The sequence below is a fragment of the Myodes glareolus genome, chromosome 16, assembly GCF_982192425.1.
Source record: "Myodes glareolus chromosome 16, mMyoGla1.1, whole genome shotgun sequence".
Lineage (NCBI taxonomy): Eukaryota > Metazoa > Chordata > Mammalia > Rodentia > Cricetidae > Myodes > Myodes glareolus.
In genome coordinates this window covers 13,973,293-13,990,632 of record NC_142041.1, presented here as the reverse complement: position 1 = coordinate 13,990,632, position 17,340 = coordinate 13,973,293, and the positions used below count along the sequence as shown (strand labels likewise).

At 47.5% G+C, this 17,340-nt stretch overlaps 1 protein-coding gene and 2 long non-coding RNA genes across 4 annotated transcripts in view; 2 read left to right on the top strand and 1 right to left on the bottom strand.

Annotated features, from left to right (window-relative positions):
• The window catches only part of LOC125391132 (uncharacterized), a 39,687-nt gene extending 36,961 nt beyond the window's left edge, over nucleotides 1-2,726 (bottom strand). For both annotated transcript variants that reach the window (XR_007228979.3, XR_007228980.3), the window contains exon 1: nucleotides 2,523-2,726. This is a non-coding gene — a long non-coding RNA (uncharacterized LOC125391132). The remainder of the gene's footprint in view (nucleotides 1-2,522) is intronic.
• LOC146891399 (uncharacterized) lies at nucleotides 2,628-5,423 on the top strand. The gene is made up of 3 exons (XR_014997263.2): nucleotides 2,628-2,979; nucleotides 3,250-3,318; nucleotides 3,770-5,423. It is a non-coding gene; the product is annotated as an uncharacterized LOC146891399 (long non-coding RNA).
• A 103-nt stretch (nucleotides 5,424-5,526) lies between these two features.
• On the top strand, nucleotides 5,527-8,356 carry Sox17 (SRY-box transcription factor 17). Its single transcript, XM_085677055.2, has 2 exons — nucleotides 5,527-6,104; nucleotides 6,582-8,356. Exons 1-2 carry the CDS (start codon nucleotides 5,798-5,800, stop codon nucleotides 7,541-7,543), a joined length of 1,269 nt encoding a protein of 422 aa, XP_085533181.2. The 5' UTR covers nucleotides 5,527-5,797; the 3' UTR covers nucleotides 7,544-8,356.
• The last annotated feature ends 8,984 nt before the right edge of the window (nucleotides 8,357-17,340 follow it).

Below are 17,340 nucleotides of genomic sequence, written 5' to 3'. Positions count from 1 at the left end.
ATTTCTGATATCAAAACTATCCCGACCCAGTTAATAAGAACTTTGCATCCAGTCCAAGGATCCTTAATCCATCACTACCAAATTCCTTCTTTATTTAGACCTTGCAAATTCCAATTTGTCTCTCATTATTTGTAAACATGGCACAGAAACAAATTCAAAATGCGATCCATAACTGTTGACAACTAGGGAAATTAGATGGTCCAAGAAGCCTTGTCATGTGACCTCCAGCCACAAACCTCTCTCTACCTCAGTCTCCTCAGCAAAAGGTGTAGCTGCTTCACAAACCTCCAGGACAGTTGTGAGGGTTAGACAAGCTAGGGAAACTGCTTTGTAAACAATACCGTGTTTATGAATAAATTAATTTCAAAGATTACTTCCAAAATGCCCCAAAGACAGACATTTACGTTTGTGTCATAGGTATGTGTAAAATCATCCATGTGCCTTCAGTAGTTTCAGCACTGAAAGCATTAAGAATAACCTCAGGATTTAAATGTTCAGTAGTGTGTGATTTCAATTGCAGACTGAATTATTGAAGGAGAAAGGGAGAGAATATTATTCTCCAGAAGCCTGTGTCTACTGGCCTAAACAGATAAGTTGTTAAAGGTCTATTGAGATGGTTCTTAGTGTTTCACTTAGAAGTAAGGCACCAGGACTGATCTAGACAACCATTCTGCTGTCCCTAAGTATTCATTAAAGACTGGTGAATTGTGTGATATTGAGCAAAAGATGAAGTGACCATAAGGACCCGTGCTGCTATGAATAAATCAAAGTCAAAGTTGTTGGCAAGTCCAACAAATGAAGAGAGAAGAACGTACAGGTAATATTCAGCTGTGAGCAGCTGCAGAACCCACAAAGGCTTGCTAATGTTCTCTTTTCTGCTTTTAAGCTTTGGCAGCTAAATTAGATTCCAGCGAGTACAGGAGGTAATCAGCGCCATTAGGAGTGGCAGGTCCTCCAACCTACTTAACTGTTATCCTCTCTGTGATCACCGAATGCGCACCTTGCCCCAGCCAACCATCTGACACCATAAAGTCAGTCCTCCTAGGGGGAATCTTAGAAGCAGAATTTTCAGGGTCGAAAGGCACTTGTTGCCTCTGCAACAGAAACAAGCAAAGCACAGTGCGCTAGACCCGCTGTGGTCAGCATCACTTACACCTGCGGGGACCATATTATTATAGGAGCATAGTCTGAGAACATGCGGCTAGATTTTAATAAATCAAAGGAATGGCACCACACCAGGCATTCCAGGGAAGCATGCTCTGCCCCTCTGCACTACTCTCCGCGGGAGCGCAAGGGCTCTGCTCACAGTGAATATGCTGCTCAGAATGTGAGGTGAGGATTACAACTCTCCAAAAAAGCCCTGGTCTCTTCTAGGGTGTGGGTGACTGCAATGGTGCAGTAGCCACCACCTATAAAACCCAAGACACTTTAAATTCCCTTGGAAGTTCAAGGAAGACTCCAGGGAAATGTGAGCAAGGCTTTATTCCTCACTCTCCGACCACATTTCCAAGAGAACCTGAAGTTCCACAGGCCAGGCAATAAAGAGAAAGTATCCATACTTCATCTAGGGTTCACAGTCGGGGATGTGGGCTCTAAGAAACATTCCCGACCAGTTTCTGAGCTGGGAAGTGAAGCGGGAACCGCGCATTTCCTGCTTCGCTGCGCAAACCTCAGGCAGGGCCAAGCGGGAAGAGGACTCGGTCTTAATAGTCGCCAGCTGCCAGGGTGGGGCTTGGGGGTAGCCAGAGACGAGCCACAAATTAGAGAGAAATCAGAACAGGGTTACGTGAGATCCCGCCCACTTAGGATGCACGCTCCCATCCTTGAGGGGAATGAGTCCCCGAGTTAATCTTGGGGTCGAATTTTCTCAGCTCCGGTGGGAAAGGTGGGTGTAGCCAAGACTGCAAGGTCTTACCCTAACGGACCATCGTAGGGGCTGGTGACGCTATCTTTCTTCGTTTTCTCTCCCCTCCTGCTCACGAATTTTTATCTCCACCTCGGTCCCAAGGGCTGACCAGGAACCAAGGACAGGCGCGAAAGGTAGACGGGAGGAGTGACGGCACCCGTTTGGTGCCCGGGTGCGACGTGCCAATCCGCAGCGTTGTTCTGCCTGGCCCTACCTGGAAGGTGCAGAGCCTTGGGCACGACTCTCTGCGGCGTGCAACTACTCTCATTGCCCCCAGAGGCAGCCGCGAAAGCACTCACTGGTTTTAGGTGGTCCAGCTGTACTATTGTCTCTTTATCTTAGAGCCTGCGGGGGGTGGGGTGGGGATGGGGGGGCTGCGCCCAGGGTGACGGCCCTCGCACCCCTTTCCTCCCCCATGAACTTGCTCTCCAAAAACCACGGATCTGCCTGGATGTCCACAGATCCTGCGCAATGGACTTGAGTATCTTTTAACAGGCCCTGGACATCCGAACACCAAAACCCCCACAAAACCTGCGGACTATCACCGCTCACTCCGAGGTTCGCGATAGAGCATATAGCTTTGACTTCTGTTAGGTAGCCCTAGTTGATCACCTACCCGCTTGCTACAGGCCTCAAGAGGTCGCGGGCTCAGTTTCTTGTTACTTTTGTCGCTTCCTTGCCCAGCCATTCGACCCTCGAGTCCCACTTGGGGATGTGGCGCAGTCAGTAGCCTCCCAGAATTTCTGCAGTGTGCGAGTTGTGACACCCACCGCCGCCGCCAGCTGCAGCAGACGGCGCGCCGGGCTCATACTCCAGATACCCACCCCCACCCCAGTAACTCTCTAGAGTTGAGGAAAGCAAGGCTTGCAGGAAGCCGCTCCGGATGTTTGCTTCTTTACATGTGGCATTTGTGGCTGGCTTTGATAACGTCGTGAGCTCCGCTTCCAACACTCATTTAGTGAAGAAATTGAAATATGGTCCACTCACACCGCGCGCGGGTCTGCGGTGCGGTTGCCCCCAACACTCCTCCCAAAGTCTCGGTCAAGAGAATGATCAGCAGAAGTTAGATCTAGGTAAGAGGGTGGGAAGGGGACTAGTCTTGGGAAAGTGTCATATTTTTCTGATAGATTTGTTAGGAAAAGTGCTACCTTGTGACTCCAAAGGAGGTGGTTTCTCTGGCGGAAGACACAGAAAAGAAGTTAATCTCCAGGAATGAGTGCAAATAGCAGTAGGGAGCCCTTGGGTTTTCTTTTCCACCACTTTCGGGATATTCTAGGTCCCCTTCACTGAGAGCGAACAGAAGGAGGAACCCAGGTAAAAAAATGTGCAAATACTTTTTCTAGCCTCCACCTGAATTATCTTTCGAAGAAATCAGTCAAGACAGAGAAGACAGAAAATGCATTCTGAACCCGGTACTGTTTTCAGTCTTCATTCCAAATAAAACTCTCAGTTTATACAAGATTTCACAGAAAGAAAATTCGGCCCTGAGATCTTCGAAAAGATGTCTGTTACTAGCTGTTAATAGACGTTCACTTTGGAGGTCAGGGCCTGTGATATTGTGGCTGGGAGGCAGGATGATTACATGGGGAGACCCTCTTTTAAAACAAATAAGCAACAAAATAGAAAGATTTGTTTATTTGAAAAGAGCACCTCGCTAGGAGATTAATTTGTAATATTGTTGACTCTACCCCTATAGTTCCCTTACTTAAACATTTGCAATGCATTTCTTGTCTTACTTTCAAGTCAATAAGCTCTTTAGAAAAACACAAGGCTTTGAGGAAAAGTGCATCACCAGTTAATATTAGATCATTTACTTCCAAATCACCAATTAAAAATAACATTTGCTTTGATTTCTCAAAGCAGATTGAAGCTCCCTCCCCCCATGAAGCGTATAGACCTGAAGCTTCAACTACAATCACTGCACGGATCCAGCTGTAACCCCGAGAGAGAGCGTCGCCATTGCTTTACAGCATAACAGATTCAAGAAAAACTTGCTTTCATACAATTTCTCTGTAGAAAAAGTCGTTTTACAAACTGCAGACCAGGAGCTAGCAAAAGCTCTGTGCCTTTTGGAACCTGAAGTAAGCCAGATTTGCTCTCTGAAATAACACACAAGAAAGCCTTAACCTCATTGACGCATGCAGGACCACCCCAGGCTAAAGTTAAGTGATACTTTTCAATTAGCCCCTCATAGTAAACTAAGTAAGTCTGCTCTGGAAACTACACTGTTGAGTTTTCTTCTCCCTTCCTTCCTTTCCTCCCCCTCGTTTTCCCCCCCTCTCTCTCCTCTCTCTCTCTCTCTTCCCCCCACCCCCAGACAGGGTAGCTCAGACTGGCCTCTAACTCCACATTAGATATTAGATGAGGGTGATCTTGAACTTCTTACCTCTCCTGCCTCCACTTTTCGAAATCACCAGCATTGGCCCTCACGTAGGCTTCCTTTTATGCTTCTTGCCTGCTGGATGAGCATTTTGAGTTATGTCCCCAGTCTTTGACTTTTCCTCCCACAAAATTATACAGAATGACCACGTCGGTCCTCTTAGAAAACACCAGTATGCAAACAAACACAAATGCAGCTCCGAACTTGCATTCTTTGGGAGCTTCTGGTCGGAAGGCCGGCTGCTCACTGTGAGTAATATCCTCCCAGGGCTTTCGCTAGCCTCTTAGTCTGCTTCCTCTCTCAGAAGCTATAAGGCTGCCCATTAGGCTGGTTAGGGGCTAAATTAGTTAGCTAAGTTTCGCAGGGTGTTGATTGAGTAACTTCTGGGATAAGCACTGTAGAGCTGGACCAACACGTCTAGAAGCCCATAGAAAAGTACGTTCAGGTCTGGGTAAATTTAAGGGCTCTCGGGTTTTTCCTTCCAGTCTTTAGAAATATATAGAAATACTGTGCAACCGTCTGTTAGGGTAACCATCTTAAACAGTATGGGTTTTGCTGTTTAAATGGGCTGACTGTTTTCCTCCAACAAGCATCACAGAGCCGCTCTCTTCGTCTTTTATTTTATATTTTTGGGATGTTTGGGATGAAACCATGGTCTCTTGTAAGTCTTTGGAAATAAAACCAGGCCTTGCCACTTTTATTAAACACACACAAGCAGCTTTTCTGATGTGTATTTTGTGTTTGATATAGAATTTCCCAGGATTGACTTGAACTTTTGATTCATGGGTGAAATATCGGCGATGTAACATTTTCTGTTAAACTTTGTTTTTTAAAAAACACAATTTACTTTCGACATTTTTAATATGATGTATGCATGATGAGTTCTTGGGAGAACAGGATTTTTTTTTCCCCTGAAAAACACCATATGAAGGTGATTGCCTCCGGTAATAAAGTTTTTTTTTTCAAAGAGTGGAATGGATATCTAGTATGTTAATGTGAACTACCTTGTGTCTAGTGCTTCAATCTTCCGGTACAGTGAGCACCCCTCGACAGCTGAATTTCAGCACTCCTATTTCCCGAGTCAGAGAGAGGACTTGGCGCCAGAGCCCGGCTCCAGCCAGTTTCTCTCCCTGGCAGGTGTAGTCCTGGCGCTCCACCGGGGGAGGGGAAAGGGGCGGGAGTGGGGTTGAATAGGGACTTGAGTCTCGGACCACCGGCTGGGCGGGGGCTTAAGGACTAGGGTCCGGCCCGCCCCCGCCGCGCCATTGGCCACATCTATATAGAAAAGGGCTGGCGGCCGGGGGACACCCACAGTGTCACTGGGTAGAACTCGGTCGCGGTCGGGCGCTGTAGTTTAGGACTAGCCGGGAGAGCAGCGGGAGGTTCGAGCCCGCGCGGACTTAACGCGTCCCTCTGGGCATCTCTGAGCTAGCTCCCCTTCCTGCCTCTGAGTCGGGGGAAGCGGCGTGTCCCGCGGCGGGTAGCGGAGCGCGGGGTCGGTCTGGAGCGCCATGAGCAGCCCGGATGCGGGATACGCCAGTGACGACCAGAGCCAGCCCCGGAGCGCGCTGCCCGCGGTGATGGCAGGGTTGGGCCCTTGCCCCTGGGCCGAGTCCCTGAGTCCCCTCGGGGACGTAAAGGTGAAAGGCGAGGTAGTGGCGAGTAGCGGGGCTCCAGCCGGGACCTCGAGTCGAGCCAAGGCTGAGTCCCGGATCCGGCGGCCGATGAACGCTTTTATGGTGTGGGCTAAAGACGAGCGCAAGCGGCTGGCACAACAGAACCCGGATTTGCACAACGCGGAGCTGAGCAAGATGCTAGGTGAGTTTCGGGGACCCAGGCCACGCTGCGCGCTCCAGCAAATCGCTGAGCCACTTCCTAAAGCCAAAAGGTGTCCCCCACCCCCTCCATCAGTCTTGCGCCCGACAAAACCGGTGTGCTATCGACTCCTGCTCCCTCTCTCACCAAAGCAGCATTTGGCTTTGGTCTTTGGGGGCTTTGGTCTTTAGGGGTCCACAAGCAAATACAAGGGTTTCTCAGCGCTTCTGAGAGGTCACCGAAATACCACTGGCCCGACTCCTTCCCGGCCCAGAGGACTTTGCCAGTTTTTCGAATTAAGAGGAGATAAAACTAAGGGAGTTAGGCTCCTCTAGAAGGCCTTTAAGGAGGCCCAAGACTTTCATCCTAATTCGACTCGGTTTCTCTACGGGTCGCCCAGTTGAAGGTTGCACGGGAGAGGGACCTGGGTGCGGGGGACTCAGTTGGGTAACCCCGCGGGCCTTTCCACCTCCCCTGCAGGCAAGTCCTGGAAGGCATTGACGTTGGCGGAGAAGCGGCCCTTCGTGGAGGAGGCCGAGCGACTGCGCGTGCAGCACATGCAGGATCACCCCAACTACAAGTATCGGCCGCGGCGGCGCAAGCAGGTGAAGCGCATGAAGCGGGTGGAGGGAGGCTTCCTGCACGCTCTGGCGGAGCCCCAGGCCGGCGCGCTGGGCCCGGAGGGCGGTCGCGTGGCCATGGACGGCCTGGGCTTGCCTTTCCCGGAGCCCGGGTTCGCGGCCGGCCCGCCGCTGCTGCCCCCGCATATGGGCGCCCACTACCGCGACTGCCAGGGCCTGGGCACCCCCGCGCTCGACGGCTACCCTCTTCCGACTCCGGACACATCACCGCTGGATGGCGTGGAGCAGGACCCGGCCTTCTTCGCTGCACCGCTGCCGGGGGAGTGCCCAGGGGCCAGCGCCTACACTTACGCACAGGTCTCGGACTACACGGTGCCCGCCGAGCCTCCCGCGGGCCCAATGCGAATGGGACCAGACCCCTCGGGTCCTGCGATGCCGGGGATCCTGGCGCCCCCCAGCGCCCTGCACCTGTACTACGGCGCCATGGGCTCCCCCGCCGCAAGCGCCGGGCGCGGTTTCCACCCGCAGCCCCAGCAGCCGCTGCAACCGCAGGCACCTCCGCAGCCACCTCCGCAGCAGCAGCAGCAGCACCCGGCGCATGGTCCGGGGCAGCCTTCGCCCCCTCCCGAGGCTCTGCCCTGCCGGGAGGGCACGGACCCCAACCAGCCCACCGAGCTCCTAGGGGAGGTGGACCGCACGGAATTCGAACAGTATCTACACTTTGTGTATAAGCCCGAGATGGGTCTTTCCTACCAGGGACATGACTGCGGTGTGAACCTCTCAGACAGCCAGGGAGCCATTTCCTCCGTGGTGTCCGATGCTAGCTCAGCGGTCTACTACTGCAACTATCCTGACATTTGACGGTGGCCGACCCAACCTGCGGGCCAGAAGCAGTGTTACACACTTCCTGGAAGCGCTAAGGAAATCCTTAGCGTCAAGCTGTTTTGTTTTTAAGTTGTCTTGGCTATAATTTATGGTAATTTATTTTGTCTGCCACTTGAACAGTTGAGGGGCTGTATGAGATTTTGTTTAAAATGTATTGAGGGACTTCTTCCCCCTACACCACTGGTTCAGTTTCAACCAGTTTTTAATATCTCACCAACTTATTCCATTTCTCGAAAGTGTTTTGACCCGAAGAAATTTTGTCTTTCGTGTTTTTTCAATCTTAAAAAAATAAAATCTGGAATCTTTTTAAAATCAATCTATCACATTGGTTTTATCTGAAGGTAATTTAAAGATACCGTGAATATCACACAATTAGAAGTGTATAGCTGATTGCAAAAGTTTCATTTCTTACAATGGTACACCTAAATACTTTCAAGAAACCCTAAATATACAGTTAGGATGTTCAGACGCAATGGTATTGTTCAGCTATGAAAAATTTCCCACAGCCTGAACTTGCTTTGTACACTCCAAATGACATTGGTTTCTAAATATAATGTTGTAAATGTTTATAATTCTGTAAACTTTAATAAGAGATTGTCCAAAAAATTTTGTTTTTTTTTTAATTTCAGTCCTAACCTTGACCTGCCTAAAGAGGCTTTTCAGATGTGTGTTTGCCGCTTGTCTTTTCTTCCAAAGTCTTGATCCCTAATCCCACGAAATTTGCCTTTAATCCCCACATTTTTAGAGTCACGGGAACTAATCAAAATAAAATTCATTTTGTGACGGTTAGTGAGCTTCAGTATATAATTTCAGAAGTGTATTTTACTATCGCTAACACATGTGAATGGTTGCATTCCAATATTTTGCAAGTTTCAAACCTGGGATTTTCAGTGATGTGTGTGTGTGTGTGTGTGTGTGTGTGTGTGTGTGTGTGTTGTGTTTTACACACGTGAAGAATTGAGCCCGTTCCAGCATGGGTCCTTCACGCCCCACCGTGAAGAAAGAGGTACAAGGCTTTAGCCAGTAGCTTCTGTAAACCTGTGCTGGCTGCTGCAGTTCAGACCATGGGAACTGAGGGCTTGCAGTGGGCATTTCCTGTGCCAGGTGTTTCCTCCGTATCGTTCTGCAGTTTGTGCCTGAGCAAGCCTTCCAGTTGGGCACTATTCTCGTTTTCCAAGTGATACAAAAACAAAACAAAAATCCTGCCACATTTGCAAAGTCGATCTCCCCTCCACTCAAACACGCTAGGGACTGAAGCCATGGCTTCTGGCAAAGCAGGTAAAAGCAACCAACACAGAGCTGCCACTCAGCCCCATTGCTGACTCTTAATATAGTTATAGAGTCCCTTTGTGTAGGGGTAGAGGCGAGCTGTCATACCAGGGAACATTTCACACCAGAGGTGGGCACTGGGATTCACGTTCTGCTCAGCATGTATTTATATGAGGAAAAGCTCTAAGCTGATGTATTGACTGGATTCTATTTGAAATGGCAATGTGCATTTTTTAAAGGGGGTTCCTGAATGCTAGTTGGCAAAGATTAAGCCTATGTTGTTAGACATACTAGAAGTAACTATAATAATTTAAAAATCCCTATTTAGAAATTTAAAGTTCACCTCAGAGTGCTTATCTAACCTATTTTTTTTTTTTGTCTTCCTCGCAGTCCCTGCCATTTGGCACGGAAATCAGAGTCTTGTACATGTTAGGCAAGTGCCCTACAACCAAGCTGCATTCCCCAGGCTGATCTGTTGTCATCCTCCCCCCCCTCCCAGACAGGGTCTCACTAAGGCAGCTCTGGCTGTCCTGGAACTCACTATGTAGACTAGACTGGGTTCACACTCATGGAGATCCTCCTGCCTCTGCCTCCTAAATGTTGTGACTAAAGGCACTTGGTGCTATGCCTGGCTCCGGGCTAATTCTCATTCAGGGCTCTCCCTTATCCTGCATTGGTTCTTTCTCTGATCCCAGAGAGGTTACTCTGCTCCCAGCCTGAATTCATTGACAGAGATTTCTCAGGAGTTCTCTGTAGATTGTGCCTAAGCAGAGGAGTTGCCCAGGATCACTTTCAAGGCTACATGGCCAGGTCAGATTTTTCTACACATTTTGGTGTCTGCATCCAAAGAAACGCTGCTGAAAGCTTGTCTGCTATCTTAACAAAATAAAGAAGGTAAGGAGGAGAAAGGGGAAGGGAGAAAGGGAGATAGAGTGCTTAGGGCAAAGTCCAAAATCTGATTAAGTTACCCTTTTAACCATTTCTAAGATACAGGTGGGAAGACAAGACAGCTAAAATTATTAAGAAATGTTATCTGGATGGAGGTCCCCTCATCCCCATAGACAACTCTCGTGGGCAGAGGCTTCAAGGCCAATTCCTTTTCTTTCCTCAAGCATTCAGGTAAAGGGAACGAAGCATCTACTAAGGATTGCTTTGCCATTTGACAGTCCTCTGGGGGCAGCTTTTCTGCTGAGTTCCAAGCAGCCTTAGGCATTTGCATATTTGGATTCGCCTTAAGATGATTGGCTGAAAGAACCGAGAATTCCTCCCTGGTAACAGGGGCACAAAGCACAGCCCCTGAGTGCTTAGGTAAAATTCTGGCAGCCATTGGCTCTTCACTACCATCTGAGGGTTACGTCAGGAAACAGCCTCCAAAACAAATCGCAGGCTTCGTATATGTGAACTTGAAGAACTGTTTCTATGAGGCATTCTTTTTTATGACATGACTCAAGGAAAGAGAAATGAATATTATCCTCTTGTGTTTAAAAGGAACCTACGGGACAGAAGTAGATGGAAACTTTCCTTGGTGATGCTGTAATGGTGATGGTGTTTGTTAAATTCCAAGTTTGGTCCCAAATGCCTATGTCGGCATTCCTTTCCACACTTTATTGGAGCGGGATTTGCTAGTCTAACTCGCTGAAAGGCAGCAGAAGTGAACATCTGGCAGTTCTGGGACTGACATGTGGGAGGGCTTTTTAGATTTTGTTTCTGTGTCCCTGGAATTCCTGGATAATTGTGTGGAAAGCCTAGTTACCTCTGAACCACCACAGGACCACAAAGAGACAGAGAAGACCAGGCTTGGGGCTTCTCTAGCCCACTCCCACCTGACCTGAATGGAAAGGACTGACTTAGGGAATACCCAGAATAAGGGAGCTGTAGTTCAGTGTCAGAGTACAGTGCTTGCCTAGTGTTCACCAAGATAGATTTGATTCACATCACTGAACAAAACAATTGCAACAACAAATAAAAAATCAAACAGAGAGTCCAGGCTACCTACAAATGGGAATCTGTCTTGTTTTTTTGTTTTGTTTTGTTTTGTTTTGGTTTGGTTTTTGGGTTGTTTTTTTTTTTTTTTTGAGAGGAGGCTGTAATTGGTAACAAACTTCTGAAACGCCTGCTGTTCTCAAATCTTTTCTTTTAATTAAAGGAATATAGGCCTTGGTAGCAAAATCAGGAAAAGGCTTTGGAGCTCACTGGAGACATCATTATTAAAATGAAGGATGGTGTCTTAGTCAGGGTCACTATTGCTCTGATGAGACACCATGGCAAAAAGCAAGTCGGAGAGGAAAGAGCTTATTTGGCTTACACTTCCACATCGCTGTTCATCATCAAAGGAAGTCAGGACAGGAACTCTAACAGGGTAGGAACCTGAAGGCAGGAGTTGATGCAGAGGCCATGGAGGGGAGCTGCTTACTGGCTTGCTTCCCATAGTCTTGTTCAATCTGCTTGATGGGATTGAACGGGCAGGGCCCCCCCACACCAATGACAAGTTTTAAAAATGCTCTAGTGGCTTGCCTATGTCCTGCTCTTATGGAGACATTGTTTCGGTTGATGCTCTCTCCTCTCTGGTAGCTTTAGCTTGTGCTAAGTTGACATCAAACTTGCCAGCACAGATAGGGTGTAAAATTTAAAAAATGTTGAGACTTGACTCAGACATTATCACGTTTATAGGTTGCTACACTCAGATGAAGGGATCCAGGTGCCGACTCAGTGATCAATCGTGGAGGTAGAACTCAGAACCTGGCAGGTGCCGGACAGGTGCTTTGCCTGTTCATGATTTACTCCAGTCCCAGCCAATCATTTCTGATTAAAAAGTATATAAAATTTATCTCAACTTTTTACTGTTTATCTTTGGAATAAATTCATTATAGACAAATTTGTTTTTCCTCATCTTTGTTTTCAAGGTTCTTTGCAAGTGTCTGGAGGTGAGGAATCCAATCTCTTCCTGGCCAGACATATCCAGACTTCAGCTATGGCATCTGCACACCTCTGAAAGCAGTGATGAGAAAGTTGTTTTCCTTTGAGGACACAGAGTAAGCTCTTTAAAGCTACCAGGCGCTAAACTTGAAGTCAGTTTGCAAATTGTCTGTACAAGGAGATAAGAGATGATATCCCAGTGAAGTTATTTCACTTGTCTTTGTCTCACTCCGCCAGCAACACCCATGTAGTTTTTAAGTCTGCGGTGGGGCCTAGTAAGGAAAAGCAGACACGCAAGGAAAGGCGGTCAGGAAAGTGGAACGGAGTGCTAGGAACCAAATATATTTACATAATCTTAAATTTTTATGCTTCATTTTGTTTTAAACACTCAGAACTGTGTCTGTCACAGACAGTATCTGTCAGGTCCAATACCCCCCCTCCCAACACACACACACCTTGTTCCTCTGATTTGTTTTGACAGGGCAAGGTATTTTCCAACCATTATTTTAGCACAAATTTATTCTTCCTGCTTACAAGGTGCTTCCTTCTGGGTCCAAAAGATTTCTCTGAACAAAAATGGTTTCAGTGTCCTGGCTTGGAGGAGGATGAGGGATGGGCTCAAGTTCCTCTCATGTATTGAGCCTGTGAGTCACTCTGTATTTCATTAAATCTCTGGCCTGAGGTCTAGCTTTGTTTCCTCCATTTTTACTATAATGTCTTTTTCCTGCTCTTCTAAACAAGAAGGTTGCCGTGTGCCTTCTTTCTGAATAATCAAGCAGCTTTGAATTCACACTGCAAGGTGTCCCATACATAAACTCAGAATCCCCACTACTGGCCCTTCTAACTTCGTCAAGAATATTAAAAAGTGATCATGTCCAAGTGTTTGGTATGTGGCGGGTGCAAACACAATGTTGTGATTAATGGTGCTCTTTACTGTATAAAGTACTCAGCAGCTCTGAGCAAAAACAATTTGATTGAATACAAGAATAAAAACTTATTCTTGGGCCATAAAAATGGTTCAATAGTTAATAGTTCTGATACTGACAACCTGAACTCAATCTGTGCAGCCCATGAGGTGGAAGGAAAGAACTGACAACTGGCAAGTTGTCCCTTGAGCTCCATAGACACTTTGTGGATGGCATACACAAGCACACACACACACACACACACACACACACACACACAAATACACACATGCATGTACACACGTGCACACACACACAGAAGGGGGAACAAGAGAATAATTGTAAGAACAAAACAAAATTCAATTATTCTTGCTTAAGAAGCTACCTTTGGAAGCTTTATTTCTACTTTAACTGATGTCTTATTAAATATTTGGCCTAAATGATTTCAGAAAGATTATTCACCAAATCAGTGCCGCTGAAGATGAGGGTCTGCATGAAGATCAGCAGAAAGCAAGTCAGGAAGGCAGTGAGGTCCTTGTTACTCAGCTGTCTTATGAAGAGCTGAAGAAACCAAGAGAAAAGCGTTTGGAGATGTAGTTTCCCTCTCTGTTGGCAGTTAAAACACACTGACTGCTTGTTAGAGGGGTAGAAGGAATTGTGGCACGCGCACCTGTCATATCCCTCTGGCTGGAGAAATGAGGCAGGACACACTCAGCAGGTAGGTGCCAGATGCATGAATGTGTGTGCCACCCCCCCCCCCACATACCAGGTGCCAGAAACTTACACACCAGAATGTAAAACTAAAAATATTTGGATTACAAGATAGAGTTTTAAAATATAAAAGTGTAGGGTTTGGTGACAATGAGTTTGTGGGATTAATTTATAAAGTAATTAAAAATCCAAATGATGGACATGCTTGCAAAAAAATGCAAGTAACTGTTAGATATGGCTGGGTACCAGAGAGTTCTCTCTCTGGAGTAATCCTACAATATCACAATCAATACTTTTAGTACTTAGGGTTTTTTGTCCTGCTAGACACTACTTATATCATTCTGTCCATCTGGTTATTTAGTAGTCTAATTTAAGTTTGTTGGTTGTAATTACTTCCTGCTGTGATAACTAAGCATTCCCTATCCACCTCCGTTCTGTAAATATGATTACGTGTATCTCCATGTCCGTCCAAATTTCCGTGGATTGCCATTCCCCTTACCATCTTCCCATCCCCTTTGCTCCTTAGAAAAGTAGGGTTTTGGCGCCCTACTGGGGCGGGGGGGGGAGGGGAGGAAGCTAGGGTGACGCCCTTCCCCCCAAGGGGCTTTACTGTGAAGTCGGATTTTACAGTATATATATTTTACAGTATATATATATATATATATATATATAACTGATTTATCCTTTTAATAACAACACATTTACTTTTTACAGCATTTCTCAGAAGATCAAGAGTCTAAATTGTAGCTTCTTCGCTCACTGTCCTTACACTCTGGTGGGAAGGTGTTTGCTCAAAGCGATACCCAAAGAAAGAAATACAGTCACGTGGAAAGGACAAATCAGGGACTCACTGGTGGCTGCCTCGGGCCCCTTTCTTGGAATTCACACTCAGGCAGTAGACATTTAAACAAATCTCTGGGATGACATTAATTGTGGGGCACAGGCAGGGAGTGTGAGAAGAGGGGGGAGGACACCCTGATCGCGCGCTCCGGATATTTCCTGCACGCCTTTTCCGCGCGGTTCCTGGCGGCCTTCTGAGTCAGGAGAATTTAGCCCACCCAGAATTGCGTTTGCACCAGTTCGAAAATCTGCCTGCTGAAGGGAGACTTCCGAAGGTCCCCTTACTTAACCAAGTGACTTTTCTGACACTGAAGGATCTTTTTATCTCACTCTCCCTCCCTCCCTCCTCCCTCCCCCATCCCCGTGTGAAGGGAGAAGACCTGCTTTGTGTGTGTAGCCCAGGCTGACTCATTCATTACCCATCCTTTTTGTGTGAATGGGTGTTGCGTGGTCCGCAAGGATCAGGGTGCAGAGGGATTTTGAACAGCGCTAGCGGTGACTGGAACTAGCCACCGAGATGCTGTGCAGTGAAGGCCTGGCGTACTTCTGCCCTTGGACTGTGTCAGGGAGCCGCTTTAGGAACCCGAAGATGAACGAAGTGTACAGCAGAGACTAGATGTTCAGGTTTCCAGTCGAGAAGCGACCCGGGCTTCCATCCCTGGGCTTCAAGGTTTCAGAGTCGTCAAGGTGAGGCTAAAGCCAAGCAGTCTGGCAGAGACAAACAGGGAGTAAAGCCTTGTCAATGGCCTGGAACAGTGGGATTATGTAGGAGAGAGTGCGAGCCCTCCCAAAGTCTCCACTAGTGGGAACTCGTTTTTGAGGGAGGAGGGGGATTAAGTTTAATGATGTTGTGGGGGCAGGAGAGGAAACTAGAACTTTCCTAGGACCAAATTATCAACTCTCATTAAAGACAGACAGGTGTTGATGGTCTTGGAAAAGGTTTTAGGGCACCTTTTTAATGGGGTGGGGTTCTCCAGAGAAAACAAAATGGCCTTTTTTTTTTCTTCTAAGATTTAATTTTAATTAGCCTTTCGGAGACGCATTCCTTCTTCGTTTTTTTCCGGTGAGGAATCGTGAGTTGGGGGCTGACGGAAAATGATTGATCATGAAAATCTCCAGGCAGGTGTTCATGAGCACCGCTTAGAAAAAGCCTAGAACCAGTTGCTGGCACGCTGCAGGGTGGAGCTTTGTGGGTGCTGGCATTGTTTAAGCTTCTGTTAGAAAACTTTAGAGAACGTGGCTTCTATTTGTGAATAGTTCAAGCTTCCAGGATTCTTGACGACAAGGGGTAGAAACTTAGTCGTTCGTAAAGAAAAAGAATGAAACAGCCAGACTGAATCATCACACCAATCAAGATCAGTGCTCTCCTGCACAACAAGGTTCTCCCCCATCACAACCTTAAGCAGCATAGTAAAATAGTCATTTGTGCCCTGGGAGTAACTTGTCCATCACTGTATCTGCTCACTGTTTGCTGGTACTTTTCCCTGTGACCGCAATCACGGAGACTTACGGGACCAAGGTTCCCTTAAAATTGAGTTGTTTGCAAGAATTAGGTGAGAGGACTCTGGAAGGCACGTTTCATTAGAAAAGATAAGGGGTGGGAATTGTGTGGTTCTCAACACAAACTCTTTTTTTTTTTTTTTTTTTTTTTAGTAAATTTTATTAAATTATAAAAGTTTCCATTTCCACCCCCCCTCCCAACACCCTCCCACTCCCCCTACTCCCCCTCCTCCTCCCTCTTCGTCCCCCAGGGCGGTCAGGGTTTCCTGCCCTGTGGGAAGTTCCAGTTCCTTCCCCCTCCCTCCAGGTCCAGGAAGGTGAGTGTCCAAACAGACTGGATCCCCAAAATCCATTATATGTAGAGGAAACAGGTCCCAGTGTCATAGTCAATGGCTTTTCAGAAAGACTTCGGGTCAGCCACAGTCAGAGAATCCGGCCAAATTCGGAGAGTCTGGTTAGATCACGTCCTCTTTCAGTCCCAGTCCAACTGGCCTTGGTAAACTCTCATCAGATCCGTTCCCTTGTATCAGTGGGTGATGGCATCCCTCGCAGTACTGACTTCGTTTTTCATGTTCTTCCTCCTTCTGCTCCTCATTTGGACCTCGGGGGGCTCAGTCCCGTGCTGCAATGTGGGTTTCCGACTGTATCGCCATCCTTCGTCAGATGCAGGATCTATGGTGATAAGCAAAATATACATCAGTATGGACATGGGCCACGGCCGATTCAGGCACCCACTCCTCTGTCCAGAGAGCAATCTGGGGGATCTCTCCTTGGACCTGGGATCCCATATATACTCAAGTCTCCTGTAAACCCTAAAATGGGTCCCTTAGTTGAAATATAATCTTCCCTGATCCCTTGTTCATCCTTCCTCCCTCCCCCCCCATCCCAGGCCACCAAGCTTTCCCCTTTCTTCCCCTACTCCCTTCTCTCTAACCTTCTCCCCTTCCATCGACCCTCCCTCCCCCCCATGCACCCGAGGTTACCTGGGACTCTTGTCTATTTCCTACCTCCTGGTGGATAGCTAAATAATCTTCATCAGGTTCATCTTCTTATTTAGCTTCTCTAGGATCACGAATAATAGGCTCAAAGACCTTTAATTATGGTTAGAATCCACTTATGAGTCAACACAAACTCTTAAAGACAGGTTCTTTTGGGAAGGATGTCTTGGGTGTTTTCTGCTAAACTGTACAGGGATGACAATGTAGGTGTGGAGGGCTAGGGTAAATACTATCTTCCGGAGCGTCCACCTTCAGTAGCCTACCTGACCCATTGTCCAGCCAGGGCGTCTTTCTGGTATTTCCAGGTCCATAATATCAGAAGGCTGGGACAGTAGTGCCAGTGACTTCTGCCTCAGCCATGAGGTCTCTGTTGTCGCTCTGTCGTGATGGTGATTGATGCTATCTTACCCTACATCTGTCTTCATTCTCTGAGACGCCTGCTCCCTCCTGTTGGGACAAGACTGAGTGACCAGGAAGGCAGGCATATGGGCAGGGGGCTGCTTCACAGACGGAGGTGGTAGTTGGAGGGAGTAGAGTGGGGCCGTGTCAGGGATTGGGACTCGCTTCCCAGTCACCCGGACCTTGTGACCCTGAACTGTTTAGCCAAGCCCTTCGCTGAGCAGGACTCCCCCCG

What these genes read in the sequence shown, in the direction of transcription:
- Sox17 (XM_085677055.2), top strand. Translation starts at nt 5,798, where the DNA reads ATGAGCAGCCCGGATGCGGGATACGCCAGTGACGACCAGAGCCAGCCC. An exon ending in GGAGCTGAGCAAGATGCTAG is followed by an intron (nt 6,105 to 6,581) that starts GTGAGTTTCGGG and finishes CCTCCCCTGCAG; the next exon opens with GCAAGTCCTGGAAGGCATTG.